The following is a 21109-nucleotide window of genomic DNA, read 5'->3' as shown; positions in this document are numbered from 1 at the left end:
CTTTTAAGTTTAAGGTTGTTTTCCATGTGTGTATGTAGATGTGGAAGCATCCATGTGAGTGTGGACACACGCATGTGCACATGCCACAGAGCCCAGAGGACAATCCCAAGTGTTATTTCTCTGGTATCCTATACCTTTACTGATATAGAATTTGGGGTTTTCAGTGGCCTGGACTAGTAGTCTAGACTCCCTGGATAGAAGGTTCCAGGGATCCACCTATCTCTGCCTCTCCAGTGCTGGAATTACTAGCATGTGCCATCCATGCCTGGCTTTTAAAAAAAGTATATTATTCATTTATTTGTTTATTTAAGAGAGAGAGAGAGACTGGGCATATCAGGGCCTCCTAGCCACTGCAAAAAATACCTCCAGATACATGTGCCTCTTCATGGGTTTGTCTTTAAGTGGGTAATGGGGAATTGAACCTGGGTTCTTTGGCTTTGCAGGCAAATGCCTTAATCAGTAAGCCATCTCTCCACCCCCTTTCCTAATGTGGGTTCTAGAGATAAAACTTAGGTCCTCATGCTGGCAAAGACAGCACTTTCCTCACATACCCTATATATCCTTTCAAAAACTATTACTCCCCTCATAGAGATAAGTTAATGGAGGCCAAAAGCATTGAAATAACTGTCTAGGGTCTCTATTAAGTGGGGTGGCCCAGCCTGCAGTCCAATTCCAGATTACCTCTTCTCTGTCTTTATTCAAGTAAAATGCTTGGTCCCTGTTGGACTAGGGATCCATTTTACAGGTCTTGTCCGGAAGGAGTGTTTGGGAGGAACACCTGCAGGCTTTCCCAGAGAAGTCTGAACACGTCGGGTAAGCCGCCCACCCAGGAGGGTGAGACCGCAGCAGGAAATTGGAATCCTCTGTAAGAAAATGGAATCCCTCAACTATGGTCCTCTGAACTGAAGCCTATGGAACATTTCAACGCAGCTTCCAAACCAACTCCTTTCTTTCGGTGGAGAGGCTGAAAGAGAGGTGCGTGGGGAGGAGTGATGAGGAATGGAAAGTATGGCCACAGCTTTTGGTGTTCATAGGAAGACGAGCAATTCTGTTTACTGATCCTGAAGTGAAATGGATGGTGATGATTTTTCTTTTGTACAAAAAGTAATGATTAACGCCACCAAAAGGAAAAAAATACACTTAGAAAAAGAAAAAAAAACATCTAATTTTCCTTAGAAATTAATAGCTTACCCGTGGTGAAATGTGAAAAGCTATTTAAAAGCTCTCATCTTGGTCTGGAGAGATGGCTTAGTGGTTAAGGTACTTGCCTGAGAACCTTAAGGATTCAGGTTCAATTCCCCAGTACTCAACATAAGCCAGATGCACAAAATGGTACATGTGTCTGGAGTTCATTTGAAGTGGCTGGAGGACCTTGTACACGTGTGCACTCTTTCAAATAAGTAAATTATTATTAAAAGGCCTCATCTTGAAAATGTTACACGTACTTGAAATTTTATTTGTAATTACTTTTTACCTGACTACTCATAGTTAATTTTACAATGGATTTTTTTTTCAAGGAAATGTTTGTGGATTGGGTTACTTTCTCAGAAAAGAAGGCAGGGTTATCAAGAGGTAAAGAAATACACTAGAAAATCATAAAGTCTTACAATTTTTTTAGACATCCTTTTTTGTAAACTTGTTGACAGTCACAAGTGCCCAGGAAATATGGGCTGAGTTGTTTTTGATTGCTGTTTGAATAACAGATTAATTTAATAATCAGTGGGATATTGAATGATGAAAATTATTGGTTATAGAAGCCAAACCACCACCCCTAATGACATTCTTATGTAAATTCTTATTTTCTCTTAGGCTCCTGCATTCTTAATCAACCCTATATTTTTGAAAATCCTTTTTTTAAACAGCACACACTGTCCCTCTGTGCTATAATATATAATATATCTGTCTGTGCTATGGATAGATAAATGTCCACCGTAAGAGTTGCCAATTTGAAGGTTTCTATTTAGAGCAACTGAGTCACTTCTGGATGGATTTTTTCATGTGAGACTATCTAGTGATATTCTGGAATCAGATACAGTCATGGAGTCAGGAGAGGCTGACCAGTCTTCTTTAGTCTCTGAAGGTCAAAGAAGAAACAAGCAAAAACAAATCACCAAAAACCTTCCTACAACATGGCTACAACCACCTGACCTGGATTCCTGCATTTTGGCAATTGTCAGAAGTGCAGGCTCTTCTGACCTCTTCTGTTAAGAATAGACCAGCGCAAACGGCGGCTCCTGCCTGCCCCCATGGGCAGCACACCGGTCTTGGGCTCTATTGCTCTGTGGCTCAGCATAGCTTGTGCAAGGATATAATCGCTGCCTTGAGTCCAGTTTGTCATGGACACAGTTCTGTATGTTCCACTGCGGAAGGCAAGATGTTTTTCTATGAAAAAGATCTTAGTGCATAATTTCTGAAATACTATAATTTTCACCAAAACCAGTGTCCAGCTCACTTCTGGCCAAATGCTGTAGTTGTATTATTTTTGAATGGCATTACTGTTGACCTGAAATTACCTACAAAGTAGGTCAAAATTTAGTAGTTGTTTGAGAGAATTTGATTGGAGGGAAAAACAAATCTCATTCTTTCCTGGCAAAGGCTGGCACATGTCTCCATGAATGAGATATCAAGACATGTGCAAGTTGGCTCTTCTGATGGCCACCAACTGTGCTTCCCATTGTGCTAAAATATTCATGGGCCATCTAGAAAGGGAGGCAACACAAAGCAAGGTGCTCAATTTTCTTCTTAATGTAGTTCATTCCAAAATTGCAAGGCTCACACAGAGTGTGAAATGATGTCTTTATAAATATTCTATAAAGACTTAGATATCTTCTCTCACAAACTGTACTTTATATAACAATGAAAGAAAAGACAGAAAGGGATATAGAGAGACAGGAACACAAGGACTCAAGGACTCACTTCCTCAAGTGCACTAATGAGAATACATACTGATTGTGAAGAATTATGCCATCATCCTAAAACAAAGCTCCATGATTTTGAGTTAGAAATAAAAACAGTAATGAGTTGATCAGTGAATCTCTAGTCCATGAACAGATGGAGGAGGAAGAGGAAGAAGTGGTGGAGGAGAAGATGATGGAGGTGATGGTGGGGGAGGAAGAGAAGGTGGTCATAGCGGAGGAGGAGGTAATAGAGGAGGAGGAGGTCGAGGAGGAAGAAGAGGAGGTGGTAATGGAGGAGGAGGTGATGAAGGAGGAAGTGGAGGAAAAAGAAGAGGTGGTGGTGGTGAAGGAGGTGATGGAGGAGGTGATGGTGGAGGACGAGGTGGTGGAGGAGAAGCTGTGGTGGAGGAGGAGGAAGGGTAGGTAGTGGTGGAACAGGAGGCGATGGAGGAAGAGGAGGTGATTAAGGAGGAGGTAGAGGAGGAAGAGGACGAGGTGGTGGAGGAGGAGGTGGTGGTAGAGGAGGAAAGGGGGAGGTGATGGTGGAGGAGGAGGTGGTGGAGGAGAAGCTGTGGTGAAGGAGGAAGAGGGGTAGGTGGTGGTGGAGGAGGAGGTGATGGAGGAAGAGGAGGTGATTAAGGAGGAGGTGGAGGAGGAACAGGATGAGGTGGTGGAGGAGGAAGAGGTGATAGAGGAAGAGGAGGAGGTGATTAAGGAGGAGGTGGAGGAGGAAGAGGACGAGGTAGTGGAGGAGGAGGAGATGGTGGTAGAAGAGGAAGAGAAAGAGAAAAAGAAGGAGGATGAAGACAATGAAGAGGAGATAGCTGAGGAAGTAGTGGAGGAGAAGAAGGAAAAGAAGGAGGTGGTTGAAGAAGAAGAGAAAGAAAAAAGGAGGTGGTGGAGGAGGAAGAGAAGGAGGACAAGAGGAAGAAAATGAGGAACACAGGAGGTTGTGGAGGAGGAAGCTGGCAGGTGGTGGGGGAGGAAGAGGAGAAGGAGGTGGAAGAGGAGAAGAAGGAAGAGGAAGAGGTGGTAAGGAGGAGGAAGAGGAGCTAATCAGTTTGTGTTTTATTGGGATGAGTGTATTACTGGGTTCCAGACACAATATGGTCTGGAGGTTTTTGTTTCGAGTACCCACCACTGTCACTGTGATTGCTGTCTTCTCTCCCGCTGTTAGAAATCTGGCCATTTTCCCCCTCCCTTCCTTCAGACTTTTCTGCTATTCTATTAAGAGTACCCAGGAGGCCTCCAATGTCCTCCAAAGAGTAGCTCTTTTCAACAAGATCAAAAGAACAAGACAGAGCTGTAGAGATGGTCTGGTGGTTAAGGCACTTGCCTACAAATCCTAAGAACCCAGGTTCGATTCTCCAGAACCCACATAATCCAAATGCACAAGGTGGCATGCGTATGGAGTTCATTTGCAGCATCTGGAGGTCTTGGTATGCTCACATTTTCTCCCTCCTTCTCTCTCAAATTAATTAATTAAACATTCTTTAATTAATTAAATGGTTTGGTCCTTGTCACTCCTGGCCTCCCCTCTCATTTACCCTCACCCCCAATTCTCTGAATTCCCCACTGCCTTGTGCCTCTACCATACTCTTCCCTCTGCCTAAACATGCACACATGTCATCCTTCCTCTTCTGAGTGCTCCTGTCTTGGGCACAGCTTCTCTCAGGGAGACTCTCATCTCCAAGCCTCCCCCTGTGCCCCTGGCTGCCACTTCCTCTCAAACCACTGTGTGCTGAAACTCCCTCAGGACTTGACAGGAGCTGGGGCTGCCTTCTTCATCACTGCCTCCAGGAAATGTGGCCCAGTGGGTGAGTTGTCACAGACAACCAAGAATGTTTGCTGACATCCCAAGCTAGCTTGAATTTTCTTCCTAAGCCCCACTATTTCTTTGGAGAGAACTCCTTAGAAATCTACTTTCAAGACCATTCAGATCAAGCTTCCTATCTTAGTGACTAAATCATCATCTCACAGGCTACAGGTTAAAAACTAATCAATGGTGCTAGAAATCAAGACAGAGGTGATGACGTGGAAAGGAAGAGTTGGTATGACGTGCTGTGTTCTTAGCCTGGGCACTGGCTAGATGGATGGGATCACTTGAACACCAAAACTGCAAAGTTAGGATTTGGACATACTCTAGATGTGCCACATTTCAGTCAAAAGCTTAAAGGGGGCTAGGGAGATGACTCAGTGCTTAAGGCACTTGCCTGAGAATCCTAAGGACCCAGGTTCCATTCCCCAGTACCCATGTAAAGCCAGATGCACAAGGGGGCACACGCATCTGGAGTTCGTTTGCAGTGGCTGGAGGCCCTGACACCCTCTCTCTCTCTCTCTCTCTCTCTCTCTCTGCCCCCCTCCTCTCTCAAAAATAAGAAAATAAATAAACTATTTTTTTAAAAGCTTAAAGGAAGAAAAACGTGAAGTCTTCATTGCTCTGTCTCCTAGACATCACTTGTAGTATGCAATGAACCTGAGAGTGGTGGTGTTAACGGAAGCTCAGAAAGGACAGTCCCCACGGCTCAGACTTCACGGTGGCCAGCGAACTGCTCAAAGCCTGTCTCGGTGCCCTCCCTGCCCTGGCTCTTCTGTGAGCCTCCAACCAAGCAAGGCGTCAAGACTTGAAACACTGTCAGCTCCCTCTGCCACAAGCACCATCCGCTATGGCCCTGTATCTACTTCACCCACTGAGTGTTCCCACAGCACCAGCACCCTTTCTGGACCACAGCCTACTAAGTGAAAGGCAGACATTTCTTGAAGTGTTTAGGTGATTTAATGAAACCTATGTTTGGTTTCTAGTTTTTTGAGTGAGTAAGGAAAATACTGCTTTCTGTAGTCATCTCCTATCTTGTTTCTCCTCTAATTTTTTTTTTGTTTGTTTGTTTTTGTTTTTGTTTTTCAAGGTATGGTTTTACTCTAGCCCAGGCTGACCTGGAATTCACTATGTAATCTCAGGGTGGCCTCAAACTCATGATGATCCACCTACCTCTGCCACCCAAGTGCTGGGATTAAAGGCATGCACTACCATGCCCAGCTTTCTAATTCTTTTTAGAAATAATTTATTTATTTATGAGAAAGAGGGAGAGAGAGAGAGAGAGAGAGAGAGAGAGAGAGAGAGAGAGAGAGAGAGAGAGAGAGTCTCTAGCCATTGCAAATGAACTCCAGGTGCATGTTGCCACCTTGCGCATCTGGCTTATGTGAGTCTTGGAGAACCAAACCTGGGTCCTTTGGCTTTGTAGGCAAGTACCTTAAGAGGTAAGCCATCTCTCCAGCCCTTGTTTAATCACAGCCCACAGCAGTACAGTGATTAATAAGCCACATGTTGCTGGGTATGGTTACACAAAGCTTTAATCTCAGTACTTGGAAGGCAGACATAGGAGGAACCCTGTGAATCTGATGCCAGCCTGAGACTACAGTGAATTCTTGGTCAACCTGGGCTGCAGTGAGACCCTATTAGAAAAAATAAATAAATAGATAGAATTAAGAAGTAAGCCATGTATCTCATTCTGAACAATACACCTCCAAGGCCTCAATGCAAAGCCCATTAGATGTCAGGGCTTTCCCATGCTGGTACTAAGATGTCCCCATTCAGGAGAGTCAACTGCGACACAGTGGACTGGGCAGCTCTGGAAGCCATCATAATCACGTGGGCATTCTGGATACAATGGTAACATGAAACAGTGTGATTCACTATAAGAAAGCTTCCAAGAAAAAGTAAAATTAAAGAGACAGGACAACCCACTTGCACACACACAGCTAAGGGTCAGAACCTCATGTGCTGGCCCTCCCTGAGGCTCTGGGCAGGGAAAGCAGTGGTGGCGGGCATGAGAAATCAGACATGCAGCCCAGACGGCATGCTTGGGGAGATACGATAAATATATGGTGCTGAAACCCCTAAATATAAAGACTTACAGAGCAATTACTCCCAGGCAGTCAGTATGAATAGATTCATAACAGAAAATCAAAGACTAATGTGCTGAGAAGAGAAAGTAGGCTTTTTCCACAGAAATAATCATTAATATATAACATGACATCATGAGAGGCGGAGGGGAGCACTGTGAGAGGCAGAGGAAGAGCACCGTGAGAGGCAGAGGAGGAGCACCAACAGAGTCAGAGGAGGAGCACCAACAGAGTCAGAGGAGGAGCATCATGACAGGCAGAGGGGAGCATCATCTGAGACAAAAGACTAAGAAAGGCACAGAGATGAGATTCTGCAGAGCATTCTGACCTAGAGTCTGGACCGAGGTCATCGCAGAAGAGCAGATGGTCAGTTACATAAGGCACTTTGGACAAGGTGTGATAGACTAGGCATGCCCAGGTCTTTCCTCATCAAATGCCTGAAGTTTTGAAAACTAAGATAACTGTTCTAAACCAGTGATGAACACATGAGCAGTCAAGGCAAACCGTCATCCACTGTGTTCAACAGCAAGAGTAATGTCCACATACTGTATTAGAGATGAGAGAACTAGAGCTGGAGAGATGGCTCAGTAGTTGAGGCACTTGCCTGCAAAGACAAACACCCTAAGTTCAATTCCCCAGTACCCATGTAACACCATATGCACAAGGTGGTGCATGCCTCTGGAGTTCATTTGCAGTGGCTGGAGGCCCTGGTGCATCAATTCTCTCTCCCTCCCTCTCTCTCTCCATATATATGAAGAGAGGGAAGATGGAAGGGAGAGGGGGAGAAATGGGAGGATGGGAAGAAAGAGAGAGAATTACAAACTGCAAATGTAAAGGGGATAATATTCTATACATATTCTCAAGAGAGCTAGAAGAAAGGATTTTAAATGTTTTTAAATGAAGAAATAATAAAAACTTGTGGGGGAAATATTTACCCTGATTTGAAGACTACACAACATAAATATGTAATGAAACATGGTACCTAATATAGTTTTTATGTACCAGTTAATCTTTCTTAAAGAAAAGGGGCAAAGAAACTAATATGGTAGCATTTTATATCAAAGCAAGACATTGTTTATAAATGAATTCAATAAACTTGAAAAGTGAGATGAAATAGACAATATTCTGGGAAATATAATCACAAAGTCATTTCAAAACTAAATAAAATAAGAGTGAATTAAAATATGTGTATGAGCCTTAAAAGGCCAAAACGAAACCCATTACTTCTCATGCTAGCTTAAATATAATAAATTAAAATAAGAGGCAATTTTAAAGCATCCAGAGACATCTAACCACAAAAGAAATGACTTTAGTTATAAATTCTTACCCCTCCACACATCCCATCAGCCACTGGTAGCTTTATGTAGTTTGACCAAATGTTTAAAAGAAAGATAATCTTTCTCCTAAGAAATGTCATAAACAATAGAGAATAGGAGAAACTTTCCTTATAACATGGTAACAATAAAATGTCCTTAATTAACAAAGCCCAATGATAACACAAGACAGGAAAATCTACCCATTTTTTTTCTTCTTCTTTTTGGCATACTAACAATAATGGTTTCTTCCTAGAAAAGTACCCATATTTCCTTTCACATTAACTAACGTATGTACTACTAAAAGTATTTATTGACAACTTCTATACTTACAGACAACAATCCATGATATTTCCCTCAGAAATTGGCCTCACTATCCATGACCTCACAATACGTAGCAATACCTACACAAGACCCTCTTAATGGGAGAGAAAGGTGATGATATCATATTAAAAGAGAGACTAATGGAGAGAGGGTCAGCATATGACAGAGAGCAGAGTCATGAAGGGGAAAGTAGGGAAGGGGAGGGAAATATCATTAAGAGGGTCTTGTGTAGGTAATAAAAATATAAATAAATAAAATAAATAGATAAATAAAAATAAATAAAACAACAAAAATGAATTAATAAAATAAAATTTAGGATTATAAAAATATATCAAACACAGACACAAACACACACAACGCCATGCATTTCTTAAGGGAAAGAATACACTCTGAGAAATGTATCACTTGATTATTGTGTGAACATCACTTGAACTAAAAGGACTACAAATTTCAGTTGACCAGAATGTCTAGCAGCACACAGATGTACATATGGGAGTATGTAGATAGGTATGTGTGTACATACAATGTATATTTTAATCATGAAATGTATACCAGTCATGATAAGATTTAAATTATATGAATGAAATTCAAAATATGAATGAATTAAAAGAAATTATTTAAACAATATATTCTAATATTTTTCGATAAAATTCAACATTTATCCAGTCATCAAACAACAACCACAACAATAGAAACAGCTTTACTTAATCACCTAATCAAATGATTGGGTACCAGAAACTCATAGTAATTCTATAAAGGAACAATTAAAATGGTCACACAAACACTCCCATGTTGTACACTTAAAAATGAGCATTGGGATGGAATTTCAAACGGGAAAGTGTGGCGGGGGGGAGGTATTACCATGGGATATTTTTTATAACTATGGAAAATGTTAATTAAAATTGTGAAAATTAAAAAAAAAAAAAGAGCATTGGAGGGCTGGAGAGATGGCGTAGCAGTTACCCGCTTGCCTGTGAAGCCTAAGGACCTGTTTGAGGCTCGATTCCCCAGATACACAAAGGGGCAGGAGTGTCTGGAGTTCGTTTGCAGTGGCAGGAGGCCCTGGCGTGCCCATTTACTCTCTCTCTCTCTTTGCCTCTTTCTCTCTGCCTGTCGCTCTCAAATAAATAAGTAAAAATAAAAAACAAAAAAAAAAAAGTAAAAATTGAGGGTCGGAGAGATGGCTTAGCAGTTAAGGTCCTGGACTGCAAAGCCAAAGGACCCAAGTTCAATTCCACAGTACTCATGTAAACCAGATGCACAAGGTGGCACATGTGTCTGGAGTTCATTTTCAGTGGCTAGAGGACCTGGCATGCCTATTCTCTCTTTACCTCCTTTTCTTTCTCAAAAATAAAAAAATGTAAGAAAAAATAAATAAAATTAAACAAAAGAAAACTTCCATTCATCAAAAGACACCCATAAACAGCAAAGAGAATATCCAAAGGATAGCATGACATATATACAATGTAGAGAATTGAAAACATACTAATTAATCAATGAGTGTACTAAACTACCCAGCTGCCCAAACAGTGGAACTGTTAAAAGATGTTCATCTTTAGATCACAGAGAGACCAACATGAGAGGCTGGGCTACACCAAGGGCTCAGTGCCTTCCCTACAGGCACTGAGAAGCAACGCACAACTCAAACACAACTGGGATTTCTCCCAAACCATCAGCAGAGTAAAACCTCCCATACCCCAGGTTGTTACCCCTTTTGAATGCTTTCCAACCTTTGAAAAAAAAAAAGACGCTTTGCCCTGATGAAAGAAATTAAGTCCTCACACCACAGGGAAGCCGTGTTTCTGGCTCTCAGTGTAGCTGTGTGTGTGGGTCTCACTGGCCTATCTAGAAAGGTCCATATTAGGTATGTGTGTACATACCTAAGGGGGTATGTGTGTACATGCGCATGTGTGTGCTGTGCACATGTCTACTTGTGCATGTGTGCGTGTGCACGTGTGCAGGGAGAGGGAAAGCAGGGCCGGGCAGGGCTTACTTGGAGCAGTCTTCACAAGCAATGTTCCCTGTGGTCTCCTTGATAGTGCGCTCCGACACGAAGGCGGGATACTCAGTGTCACAAGGCTCCAGGGTCTGCTTCAACTTCTGGGCTGCAGGGATGTGGGGGAACAACAACAGAACGATGAGGAATGAAGAGCACAGGCTCAGCCCCACGCCCGGCGAGCCCACGGCAGCTCCAAATGCGTCTCCACATCTGCTGCTCTGTGATTTTTCTAGGCACAGCACAATGCATTATTTTCTAATTAGCTCAATGATTTCATCTGCCTGGCAACTCTATAAGCTGTAATTCCTGAAGCCGTTGTGATGGCTTGATCAGCTATCATTTAAGCATTACGAGAATCCTACTTCCTGGTAGAGCATCAGTCACATGGCCTCCTGACCTCAGACCCACCCGCAGCTGCACACGGCAGCACATATGCACATTAGAATACATGTATGAAATGGGACAAAGGTCAGGATACAAGTGCACTTTTTATTATAGAAAGAAAACTCAAATATGAAACATTAAAATGCACAATGTCGGGCTGGAGAGATGGCTTAGCGGTTAAGCGCTTGCCTGTGAAGCCTAAGGACCCCGGTTCGAGGCTTGGTTCCCCAGGTCCCACGTTAGCCAGATGCACAAGGGGGCGCACGCGTCTGGACTTCGTTTGCAGAGGCTGGAAGCCCTGGCGCGCCCATTCTCTCTCTCCCTCTATCTGTCTTTCTCTCTGTGTCTGTCGCTCTCAAATAAAATAAAAAAAAAAATTATTAAAATGCACAATGTCTTTGAGGCACAGCCTTGCATCAAATCATATGCAGCTTCCTGACCAGTTAGACCCCATGCCAGTTTTAAAGCTCTAAATAACCCAGCCACATGGCCCAGTTCATAGTGGGTATGCCACAAAACCTGGGTGATTAAATAATTTAGACAAATTATGTTTAGTGTGAAAGGACTCAAAATATCTCTAAGTTCACTAAGTCTCAATTGTCCTTCTGTGTGTGTGTTGGTCAGGGTGTGTGCATGTGCGTGTAGGTGATCAGGTGCATTTGCATGTGCACACAGAGGCAAGAGGTCAAGGCCTTGTACCTTATATACTGAAACATGGTCTTTCACTGACCTCAGAGCTCACCCATTCTGTTACCTTAGCTAGCCAGTTTGCCCTAGAAACTCCCTGACTCCGCCCCCAAATTTTGGCATTATGGGCACATGGCACCATACCCAGCTTTTACATGGGTGCTGGAGACCCAAGCTGATGCTGTGCATGGCACTTTACCCACTGGACATTTCCTGGCATGTAAACTGAGGACAGTAAAGTTCTCTAAGGTTTGTGAGAGAAGGAAATGACACAACATTGCTGAATTCTCAGCGCATCCTAATGATGCAACTATGGCATTCAAATGATGGCAATGGGGCTAGAGAGAGGGCTCAACAGTTAAAGACATTTACTTAGAAAGCCTCACAGCCTGGGTTCAATTCCCAAGTACCCATGTAAGGCCAGATGCACAAAGTGGCACATGCATTTGCAGTGGCAGGAGACCTTGGGTCACCAATAAACACACACTCTCTCAAATAAATAAGAATTTTTAAATAAAATTAAATGACGGCAAGGATGGTGGGCACTTTGACGTCATGGGAGATCTACTTGTTAACATTTTCCCAGTGGCATGCTTTCAAGTTCCCATCACCCCAAATTATGTGCAAGATTTTTGCTAGATGTATGGAACATATGTATGCATATATATATAGACATATATATCATACATGTGGGACATGTATATGTGTGTATTAAGTTTACATTTAGAATTACAAACATAATGTATAGAACATAACACTTCAAGTTATACTCCAGATACTCCTGGCATGATGTTGGAATCATAGCCAATTGTTTACTTGTGATGCTGTGGGTTCTAAGGCAGCCATCACGTGACTGCAAGCACAATACCTCCTTGCTAACACATAAGTAATTGTTAGGCAGTCAGGAAACTATGTTCTATGCATTTGTATCCTAAAATGACGGCTTCTGACCTAAGGGCTTTCTTCTGAGCTTTATTCATTTTGAGGAAATGGACTGGAGTGCACTTAATATTTTTTTCTTATTTAACCTCAAAGGAAGTAGACGCTTTTTAGTTTTTTAATTTATTTTTATTTTACTTGCAAGCAGAGAGGGAGGGAGAAAACAGAGGGAGAATGGGTGTTCCAGGTCCTGTAGCCACTGCAAATGAACTCCAGACACATGCACCCCCTTGTGCATCTGGCTTACACAGATACTAGGGAATCAAACCTGGGTCCTTTGGCTTCACAGGCAAGCACCTTAACCACTAAGCCATCTCTCCAGCCAAATAAAGATATTATGAATAAAAAACCAAATAAGGGGCTGGAGAGATGGCTTAGTGGTCAAAGTACTTGCCTTTGAAGCCTAAGGATCTAGGTTCAGTTTCTCAGTAAACATGTAAGCCAGATACACAAAGTGGCACATGCATTTGGAGTTCATTTGCAGTGGCTAGAGACCCCAGCACACCCAGTCTCTCATTGTCTTTGTCTGTCTCTTTATCTCTCAAATAAATCAATAAATATTTACTAAAAAAAAAGAATATCCTGGGCTGGAGAGATGGCTTAGTGGTTAAGGTGCTTTCCTGCGAAGCCTATGGACTCATGTTTGACTCTCCAGGTCCCACATAAGCCAAATGCACAGTGACACAAGCACACAGGGGCATGCGCATCTGGAGCTTAATTGCAGTGGGTGGAGGCCCTGGTGTTCCAATCCTCTCTTTCTCTCTCTCTCTCTCTCTCATGCACACACACATATACACATACACACACACACATACACACATAAAAGACCAGTCTGTTGGGATTGCCTCAAAAAAATAAAAAAAAAGAACAATCTTATTGATTATAACATTAAGGGGGGATATCTCACCAATAGTCACCTCATAGGGTGGTGCTGGGGAATAGAGGGATTAAGGTATGTACATTTCTTACAAGGTCATGGATATGCATAACCATCTCTTCAGAAAGTGAGCTAATTGTGGAACTAAATCATTATATAAGTAATTGTGTTAACTAAGAGCACACATGCTGGGGACTATGGATCCTGTCACTACTGGGTGACCTGTCACTTTCCACACTTCAGTATCCTCATTTGCAAAATGGGAATCCCAAAACTCAAGTCACTATACCATTCAAGAACTAGATGAATAAAGATATGGCATCTCTACCTGTGTTCTTGGTTACAGTTGCCATGGCCATGTGTCTAACTTCCTCAAGTTCCCATGCCTCCAACCTTTTCTGAGACAAGCAGGTGGCCACCCTCCTGTATAGTGTCAGTGTTTGTGACTGCCTCTGTCCTGAAGGGCCTTGCCTCAGATGCTGTCTCTCTGTGTCTCACAGAGCTAGCTCATTGGAAGGGTCATTAAACTGCATGATGAACACACTAGTATAATGGTTCTACTGGTATTTTAAAAATATTTTTATTTTTAAAACTTATGTATTACAGAAAGAGAGAGAGAATGGGTGAGCCAGGGCCTCCAGCCAGTAAAAAAAAAAACAAACAAACAAAAAAAAAAAAACCCTCCAGATGCATGTGCCACCTTATGCATATGGCTTACATGGGTCCTGGGGAATCTAACCTGGTTCCTTTTAACCACTAAGCCACCTCTCCAGCTATCCTTTTCTTTTTTTTTTTTAAAAGCAAATAAAGTAGACAACACAAATAGGAGAACTTCAGTTCCTGGTGATAGAGCTATATTGCCCCTCTTTTATGCCACAGCTAAGGCTCTCCAAACCCACGTCCGCACACAAGGGGTCTGGCAGGAGCCTCTCTCCTCCCGGGCCTGCAGCGTCGTTATCTCTGAAGACACCTTTGATTAGGGGGATTTTGTTTGTTTGTTTATTGGTTGGTTTTGTCATAATTGTTGACCACTTTTCATTTTGATTTTTTAATCTATTTCACTGAAATTGTGAAGAAAGCACAACATAAGTTCACCATTTCTGGTTACAATTTGGTGACACATTCTGTTTTCATAGTTATTTTCTCCATCAATTTCTCTGTGCATGACAAGTGATTCTGATTTCGTTTTTAAAGTGCTTTGATTTCAAAGAATGTGCCAGTTAAAGAGAAATAAAGATAGTATTCACAATAGCACAGTTTACAAGTGGATATGATACATGCAAATGAACAACCAAGTTCATTAAGGAACTGTTGTATGCATGATGAATATTAACTGACTTACTTAATGGCAAAATATTATGAAATTAAAGACAGTCTATGAAAAAAAAATCTCTGTTTAAATAGAGTGAGTAGAGGTGAAAGGACTGGAATAAATTGTCAAAACACACCAGAAGTATGTGGTAGAGCCAAAATGTGAATTTGTGCTCTTTAGCTCCCACACGTCTAACCTCAATACTTGTGAAGTTGGGCCAGTGGGAGAAAGCTAGAGAGGTCTTTGGGGTAGGCCAAGAGACTCAGAAACACATGCGATTCAAATAAGCCCTGTCCTTCCGGCATCTCTAATTCTAATTATCTGGGCCCATGGAATGAATCCACCATGCTCCATGGAGAGACTCATTTGGCTCTGATCATTTCTGGAAGTGAAATTCTTTTTTATTTTTTAGACCCATACTGATGTGGCAGTAAGCAGTGACTATTTGCAGCACAACTATAGATTAGCTAGGAGTCACTTGATGTGTTTTTTTTTGGGGGGGGGGCAAACAAATAATCATGGAAAACCATGACCACATTTAATCTAACATGGGCCTTCCTTTGTATATGTAAAATACCATATGTATTAGCCAGTCAATATTGCGCATCTATGGAATTTCAAACTGATAACCAACACTTCCAGCTATGCACTGGGCTGTTTTAACTCTGGGCTTTCAAATGCATGAGGTATAGGCACCCAACGAACATAGTTTTGGTTAGGCAAGTTTTTTCTTTTCTCAGAAGAAAGAGTTGGGGCTCAGAGATAAGATACAGCCTGCCTTGAACCTACAGAGTGACATGTAACAGTGTGCATGCCTCTATGGACCGCGGTGCTACACTGGAACCTAGATCCTCACCCATACTGAGCCACTTCCCACCCCTCATCTCAATTTACTTAAACAGGAATCAGCCAAAACCTTCTCAGAAAACATTCAAGCAGCACTTACTACACGCGGAAGGAAACACCATCAACACACAGGCATCACATGCTCCTCCTCCACTCCTGCTCTCCAAAGCTGAAGTCACCATGAACCATCACTCACTCCCCTTGAAACATCCTGTGACTCGTCCACACAATTGGATTGCCTTAATTGCCTTGGCAACAAATGTCGCTGATGAAAATAAGTGACTTGGGTCCACAGTAATTACATGTGAACAATCAGGAATGAAGACAGGTGCCATGTGAAAAGACATCCCCTCCTTTTGTCTTGATGAATGTGGATATATTCATGACCTAACCGGGTACCAGCAAGCAGCATTCTTTCTATGCAATATTGCCCAAATGAGCCTCTGTGATAACAGAGCAGTACCTTTATCAAGGAAATGAGGCAAATAGACAGTGAGATCATGGATCCCATTTTTTACCTAAAACAAAGATGTATGTCTCAGCTTAGGGTCTTTATCTAGTGAGGGAATACTAAATTTAGAATGAAGAATCTTGTGGTTGGAACTGATATAGACTTGTAATAAGACATTCTAATAAGAGCAATCTTGTGGGTGAATTCCTGAAACTCCATTTGTTTAGTATCTTCATATGTAACCCAGAACAATTCAGAGTCATGCCCAGAGGATGGCTATGAACTTGGTGACATAGTTTATATGGGGCTCCTAGCTCTACCCCTGGGATCACAAAGGAAAGCAGGGTTTTGCAGTGTACTGGAGCTGTGGTGGCAGGTCCTCTCTTAGGTCCGTGTGCTCTTGCTGTCTCATCCCCTCTCTCCTCTCTCCTCTCCCTCCCTTGAGTATACATTCAAGTTTCCCACCTATGGTTCAGGTGCTTCAGAAAGATCTGGTGGCAGATTCTATCAATGTCCATCACTCAGGTATATGGAGGAAGGCTTTGAAGATAATGTGAAAGGGTTTCCAGCTCCCTGGAAATGTCAAAATGCTCTGTGTTGGCATGTCATTGGTCAGCAATGTCACTACTGGACAAGCTCACTTTACAATAAGTGGGATGAAGATGTCACAGTCTGGCAGTGAAGTGAGATACATTTTTAATTTTTTTAATTAGTAGCATTTATTTTTAAGAGGCAGATATGAGAGAGAGGTGGGGGGGAAGAATGGGTGCTCCAAGGCTGCTAGTCACTGCAAATAAACTCCATACACATGCATCACCTTGTGCATTTGGCTTTACATGGGTACTGGGAATTGAACCTGGGCCCTCTGGTTTTGCAGGCAAGCACTTTAACTGCTTAGCCATCTCTCTAGCCTTTAAATTATTCTTTTAAATGTTTATTTATTTATTTGAGAGAGAGAGAAAAAAGAGGCATATACAGAGAATGGGCATTTCAGGGCCTCTGGCCACTACAAAAAACTCCAGACATGTGTGGCATCTTGTACAACTGGCTTACATGGGTACTGGAGAAATGAATGTAGATTCTTAGGCTTCACAAACAAGAATCTTAACTGATAAGCCATCTTTCCAGCCCTAAATATTTTTTTTTTAATTTTTACTTGTGTGTGTGTGTATGTGTGTGTGTGTGTGTGTACGCATGTGTAGTGTCTAGCAATGGATGTGCCCTTAAGACACCCCATATGCTGGCCTGCGGAGGTCTAAGTGAAACTTCTGGTGAACAATTCCATCATTCTTCCATCTGTTCTTGTTTTGGGCCAGTGTCTCCTTCACTAACTATGGAGCTTGTGGGGTTTCAAGTGTTCTGGGGTCTCTGCTCCCCTGTGGGAGCTGGGGTTAAGGGCATGTGGGGCCGTGCCCGGCTATTTGTACATGGGGCTGAAGATCTGAAGTCAGGAAGTCTCAGGCCCCTCAGGCCTTCATAGTTGTGCAAGAAGAGCGCTTAATTGGCTGAGGCATCTCCCCTGCCCTGAAATGATTTTTGATATTATCTTTTAGGAAGATTTCAAACAAGATTCTTCACACAAAGCATAGAATTACAGCATCACATGAGCATTTTGAACTGTCTGGGCCAGCTGTGGAGGGGACTGGGGATGTAAGCCTCAGAGTAGGAACCTCTCAAAGTATCTCTGAAGCTCTATGCGAAGCTATCTTTCTTTTTTATTATTTTTCTGGGTGGACGGGGGCCAAATAGAGAATGGGCCTGACAGGGCCTTCAGCTACTGCAAATGAACTCCAGACACATGTGCCACCTTGTACATCTGGCTTACCTGGGTCCTGGGGAATTGAACCTAGGTCCTTTGGCTTTGCAGGCAAGCACCATCTCTCCCGCCCAAAGCTATCTTTCTTATTCATTGCCCCCTGCCCTCCACACATTGATTTAGGTCAAGGTTCCTCAACAGTGGCATGTTGATTGGCATCTTGATTCAGCACTATGCTGCTATTGGACGGTCTTGTGTACTCAGGATGCTGAGAGGCATCCCTGGCCCTTCCACCCACTACACACCAGGATCAAGGTGTGAAAAGCAAAAATGTCTCCAGACATTGCAATGGCTCCTTGGAGACAGAACTGTACTCCTCTGACAGCTGAAAAAAAAAAAAAAAAAAAAAAAACCAACAACACTGAAGTAGGCAAAAGACCTTAATGACAGGGACTCAACACAATCTCAGCATTGTCAAATCAGGGCTAAAGAGATTGCTCAGTGCTTAAGGTACTTGCCTGAAAAGACTAAGGGCCCAGGTTCGATTTCCCAATATCCAGGTAAAGCCAGGTGAACAAGTAGCACATGTGTCTGGAGTTCACCTGCAGTGGCTATAGACCCTGTCATGTCTATTCTCTCTGTCTCACTTCTCTCTCTCTCTCTCTGCTTGAAAATAAGTAAATAATATTTTTTAAAACTTAAAAACACTGTCCAATCATGGGGCAAGGTGTAGGTCAAGGGTCAATGGGGACTGTGGGCATGGAGGCTGGCAGGAGGAAGAGCGGAAGAGCGAGGAGCCTTCTTTGGACGTATGGAGAATGATGAGAGGTGAGCTGCAGAGCTTGACCAGCCTGCTGCCCTCTGTATGAAGTTCACTCATCAGAAATAGCTGATGTTTTAGATGAAGACCATCCGCCCCACCAAAAAACAAACAAACAAACATGAGCGCGGGCCTCCTCACGGGGGACTTGTGCGTGACTTTGTGTGTGCCCTCAGTCTCCTCTCACACCCACCCCTGCTGGCAGATGAGGAATCCAGAGCTCTGAGAGAAGGAGCGGCCTCCCAGAACCTTGGCTAGCAAGAGGCAGAAGCACACAGCCTTCCTTCCTGGAGTACAGCTCACTCCTGCTGACCTCCCAGCATGATGGTCTGGTTTGGATGGGGTGGGTACTCATCCTGGGTCATTGGTGCTACACAGAGCTGCCTGAACCAAGATACAATTCAGTCCTTTGACCTCTGTTAATTTCCTTTTAATCTCACTTTTTTCTTCTATAAGTGACGCTGTGGGAAAAGAAAAGATAAGTAGGCAAAGACTAAGGCAGGTGTACTGGCATGAGTTCAAGACCAGCCAGGCCTACAAAGTGAAACCCTATCTCAATGAAAGGGAAAAGGGGGACTAGAGAGATGGCTAAATGGTTAAGGTACTTGCTTGCAAGACCTAATGGGTGGGGCTCAATTTTCCAGCACCCATATAAAGCAAGATGCACAAAGTGACACTTGTATGTGGAGTTCCTTTGTAGAAGCTAGAGGCCCTGGCCCATCCATTCTTCCTCCATCCCTTCCCCTCTCCCTCCCTCCCTCCCATTCTCTCCTCTTCTGTGGTTAAGGTGTTGTTAACTTGATCTGTTTAGTAATCCACAGAAATCCCTTCCCAGTGGCTCTCAGAGGTTGCTTCCAGGAAGGATCAATTAAAGTAGGAAGTAGGGCTGGAGAGATGGCTTAGCGGTTAAGCGTTTGCCTGTGAAGCCTTAGGACCCCGGTTCGAGGCTCGGTTCCCCAGGTCCCACGTTAGCCAGATGCACAAGGGGGTGCATGCGTCTGGAGTTCGTTTGCAGAGGCTGGAAGCCCTGGCGTGCCCATTCTCTCTCTCTCCCCCTATCTGTCTTTCTCTCTGTGTCTGTCACTCTCAAATAAATTTAAAAAAAAATTTAAGAAAATAAAGTAGGAAGTACTTCCCCCAGAGTGATCCCTTCCCCCAGAACGGGTGGCCCCACTCAGAGGGGACTTTATATAAGGAAGCTCTGGGTGAAAAGAGCCCCTTTCTTCCTCCCACTTGGCTGCTGGAGCTGCTCGCTACCTTCTAGCATGGATTGAAGACCAGCGCGGACTGAAGACCAGCACCAACTGCAGACCCGTGGGGATCGAAATCCAGCAGCTCCTCAGGAAGCCTCCAGGCCTTCAGTGCCAGATGGGGGACTTATGAGGCATCTGGTCATGTGGACTGAGCAGCTACCATCGCTTAATTCTCAGACCTGCAACTGCTATAGGACTACTGTAAGCTAATCTAATAAATTCCCTTTTTAAAAATAATTCATTCTAGCAGTTCTGTTCCTCTAGAGAACCCTGACTAATACATCTTCTCTCAGTCTTCTCACAAATAAATAAATAAAAAGAGAAAAGAACAAGACAAATAAACATCCATTATAGATTCCTTCTAGTCTTGTTTTTCTTTGGCAGTGGTAGGGATTGAATACAGCCTTCTCATGCAAGGCAAGTGCTGTACAACTAAGCCCCATTGCGGCCCATTCTTCCTCCTATTACAAATTGCATGCAATTTCAAAATAAAGTCAACTCATACTGTCTAACATCTTTTTAGAGAATGTGACTGACTTTCTTTTTCTTCCAATTCATATTTTGATCTCTGTCTCGTGACTTCCCATTCATCAAACTGCTGACTGACACATTTAACTCCAGGTCTTTTTCTCCTATCATTGGACAGTGAGTTTTGTATCTCAGGCTCTGTTTGTTATGTTTTCTTTATAATATTTATTTTTATTTATTTGAGAGAGAGAGAGAAAGGCAGATAGAGAGGGAGAGAGAGAATGGGCACACCAGGGTCTCTAGCCACTAAAAATGAACTCAAGATACATGTAACACCTTGTACATCTGGCTTACATGAGTACTGAGGAATCAAACCTTTTAAAGATATTTGCAACCCACAGAAAGAACTACTATACTTTTACTATAATCTTTTAAATTGCATTTAAAATTTCTTACAGAACTAGATGCAACAGCTTGTGTCTACTCAAGAAACTGAGGCAGGAATATTGCTTGAGTTCAGGAGGTAGAGACTAGCCTGAGCCACCTAGCAAGATTGTATCCCCATCACAAACAAAATGACAGGGCTGGAGAGATGGATCAGAAGTTAAAAAACTTGACTGCAAAGTCGAACGACCCAGGTTCAATTCCCCAGTACCCACGTAAAGCCAGATATACCAAGTGGTGTATGCATCTGGAGTTCATTTGCAGCAGCTAGAGGGCCTTGAACCCATTTTCTCTCTCTCTCTCTGCTTAAAGATATATATATATATATATATATATATATATATATATATATATATATATATACACATACATGTTATATAAAAGTAGAACTCACCCAGGAAAGGGGGGTAAGGGATGATTAAGAATCAGGCCTGGC

The 21109-nt window shown here is 42.8% G+C and overlaps 1 protein-coding gene across 2 annotated transcripts in view; it reads right to left on the bottom strand.

Moving 5' to 3' along the window:
* Positions 1 to 21109, bottom strand: part of Cacna2d3 (calcium voltage-gated channel auxiliary subunit alpha2delta 3) — an 877750-nt gene that overhangs the window by 45774 nt on the left and 810867 nt on the right. For both annotated transcript variants that reach the window (XM_004652732.3, XM_045136092.1), the window contains one exon: positions 10431 to 10542. In XM_004652732.3, coding sequence (XP_004652789.3) covers positions 10431 to 10542 — 112 coding nt within the window. The remainder of the gene's footprint in view (positions 1 to 10430; positions 10543 to 21109) is intronic.

The sequence above is a fragment of the Jaculus jaculus genome, chromosome 16, assembly GCF_020740685.1.
Source record: "Jaculus jaculus isolate mJacJac1 chromosome 16, mJacJac1.mat.Y.cur, whole genome shotgun sequence".
Classification (NCBI taxonomy): Eukaryota; Metazoa; Chordata; class Mammalia; order Rodentia; family Dipodidae; genus Jaculus; species Jaculus jaculus.
This window is presented reverse-complemented; position numbering and strand designations above follow the sequence as displayed.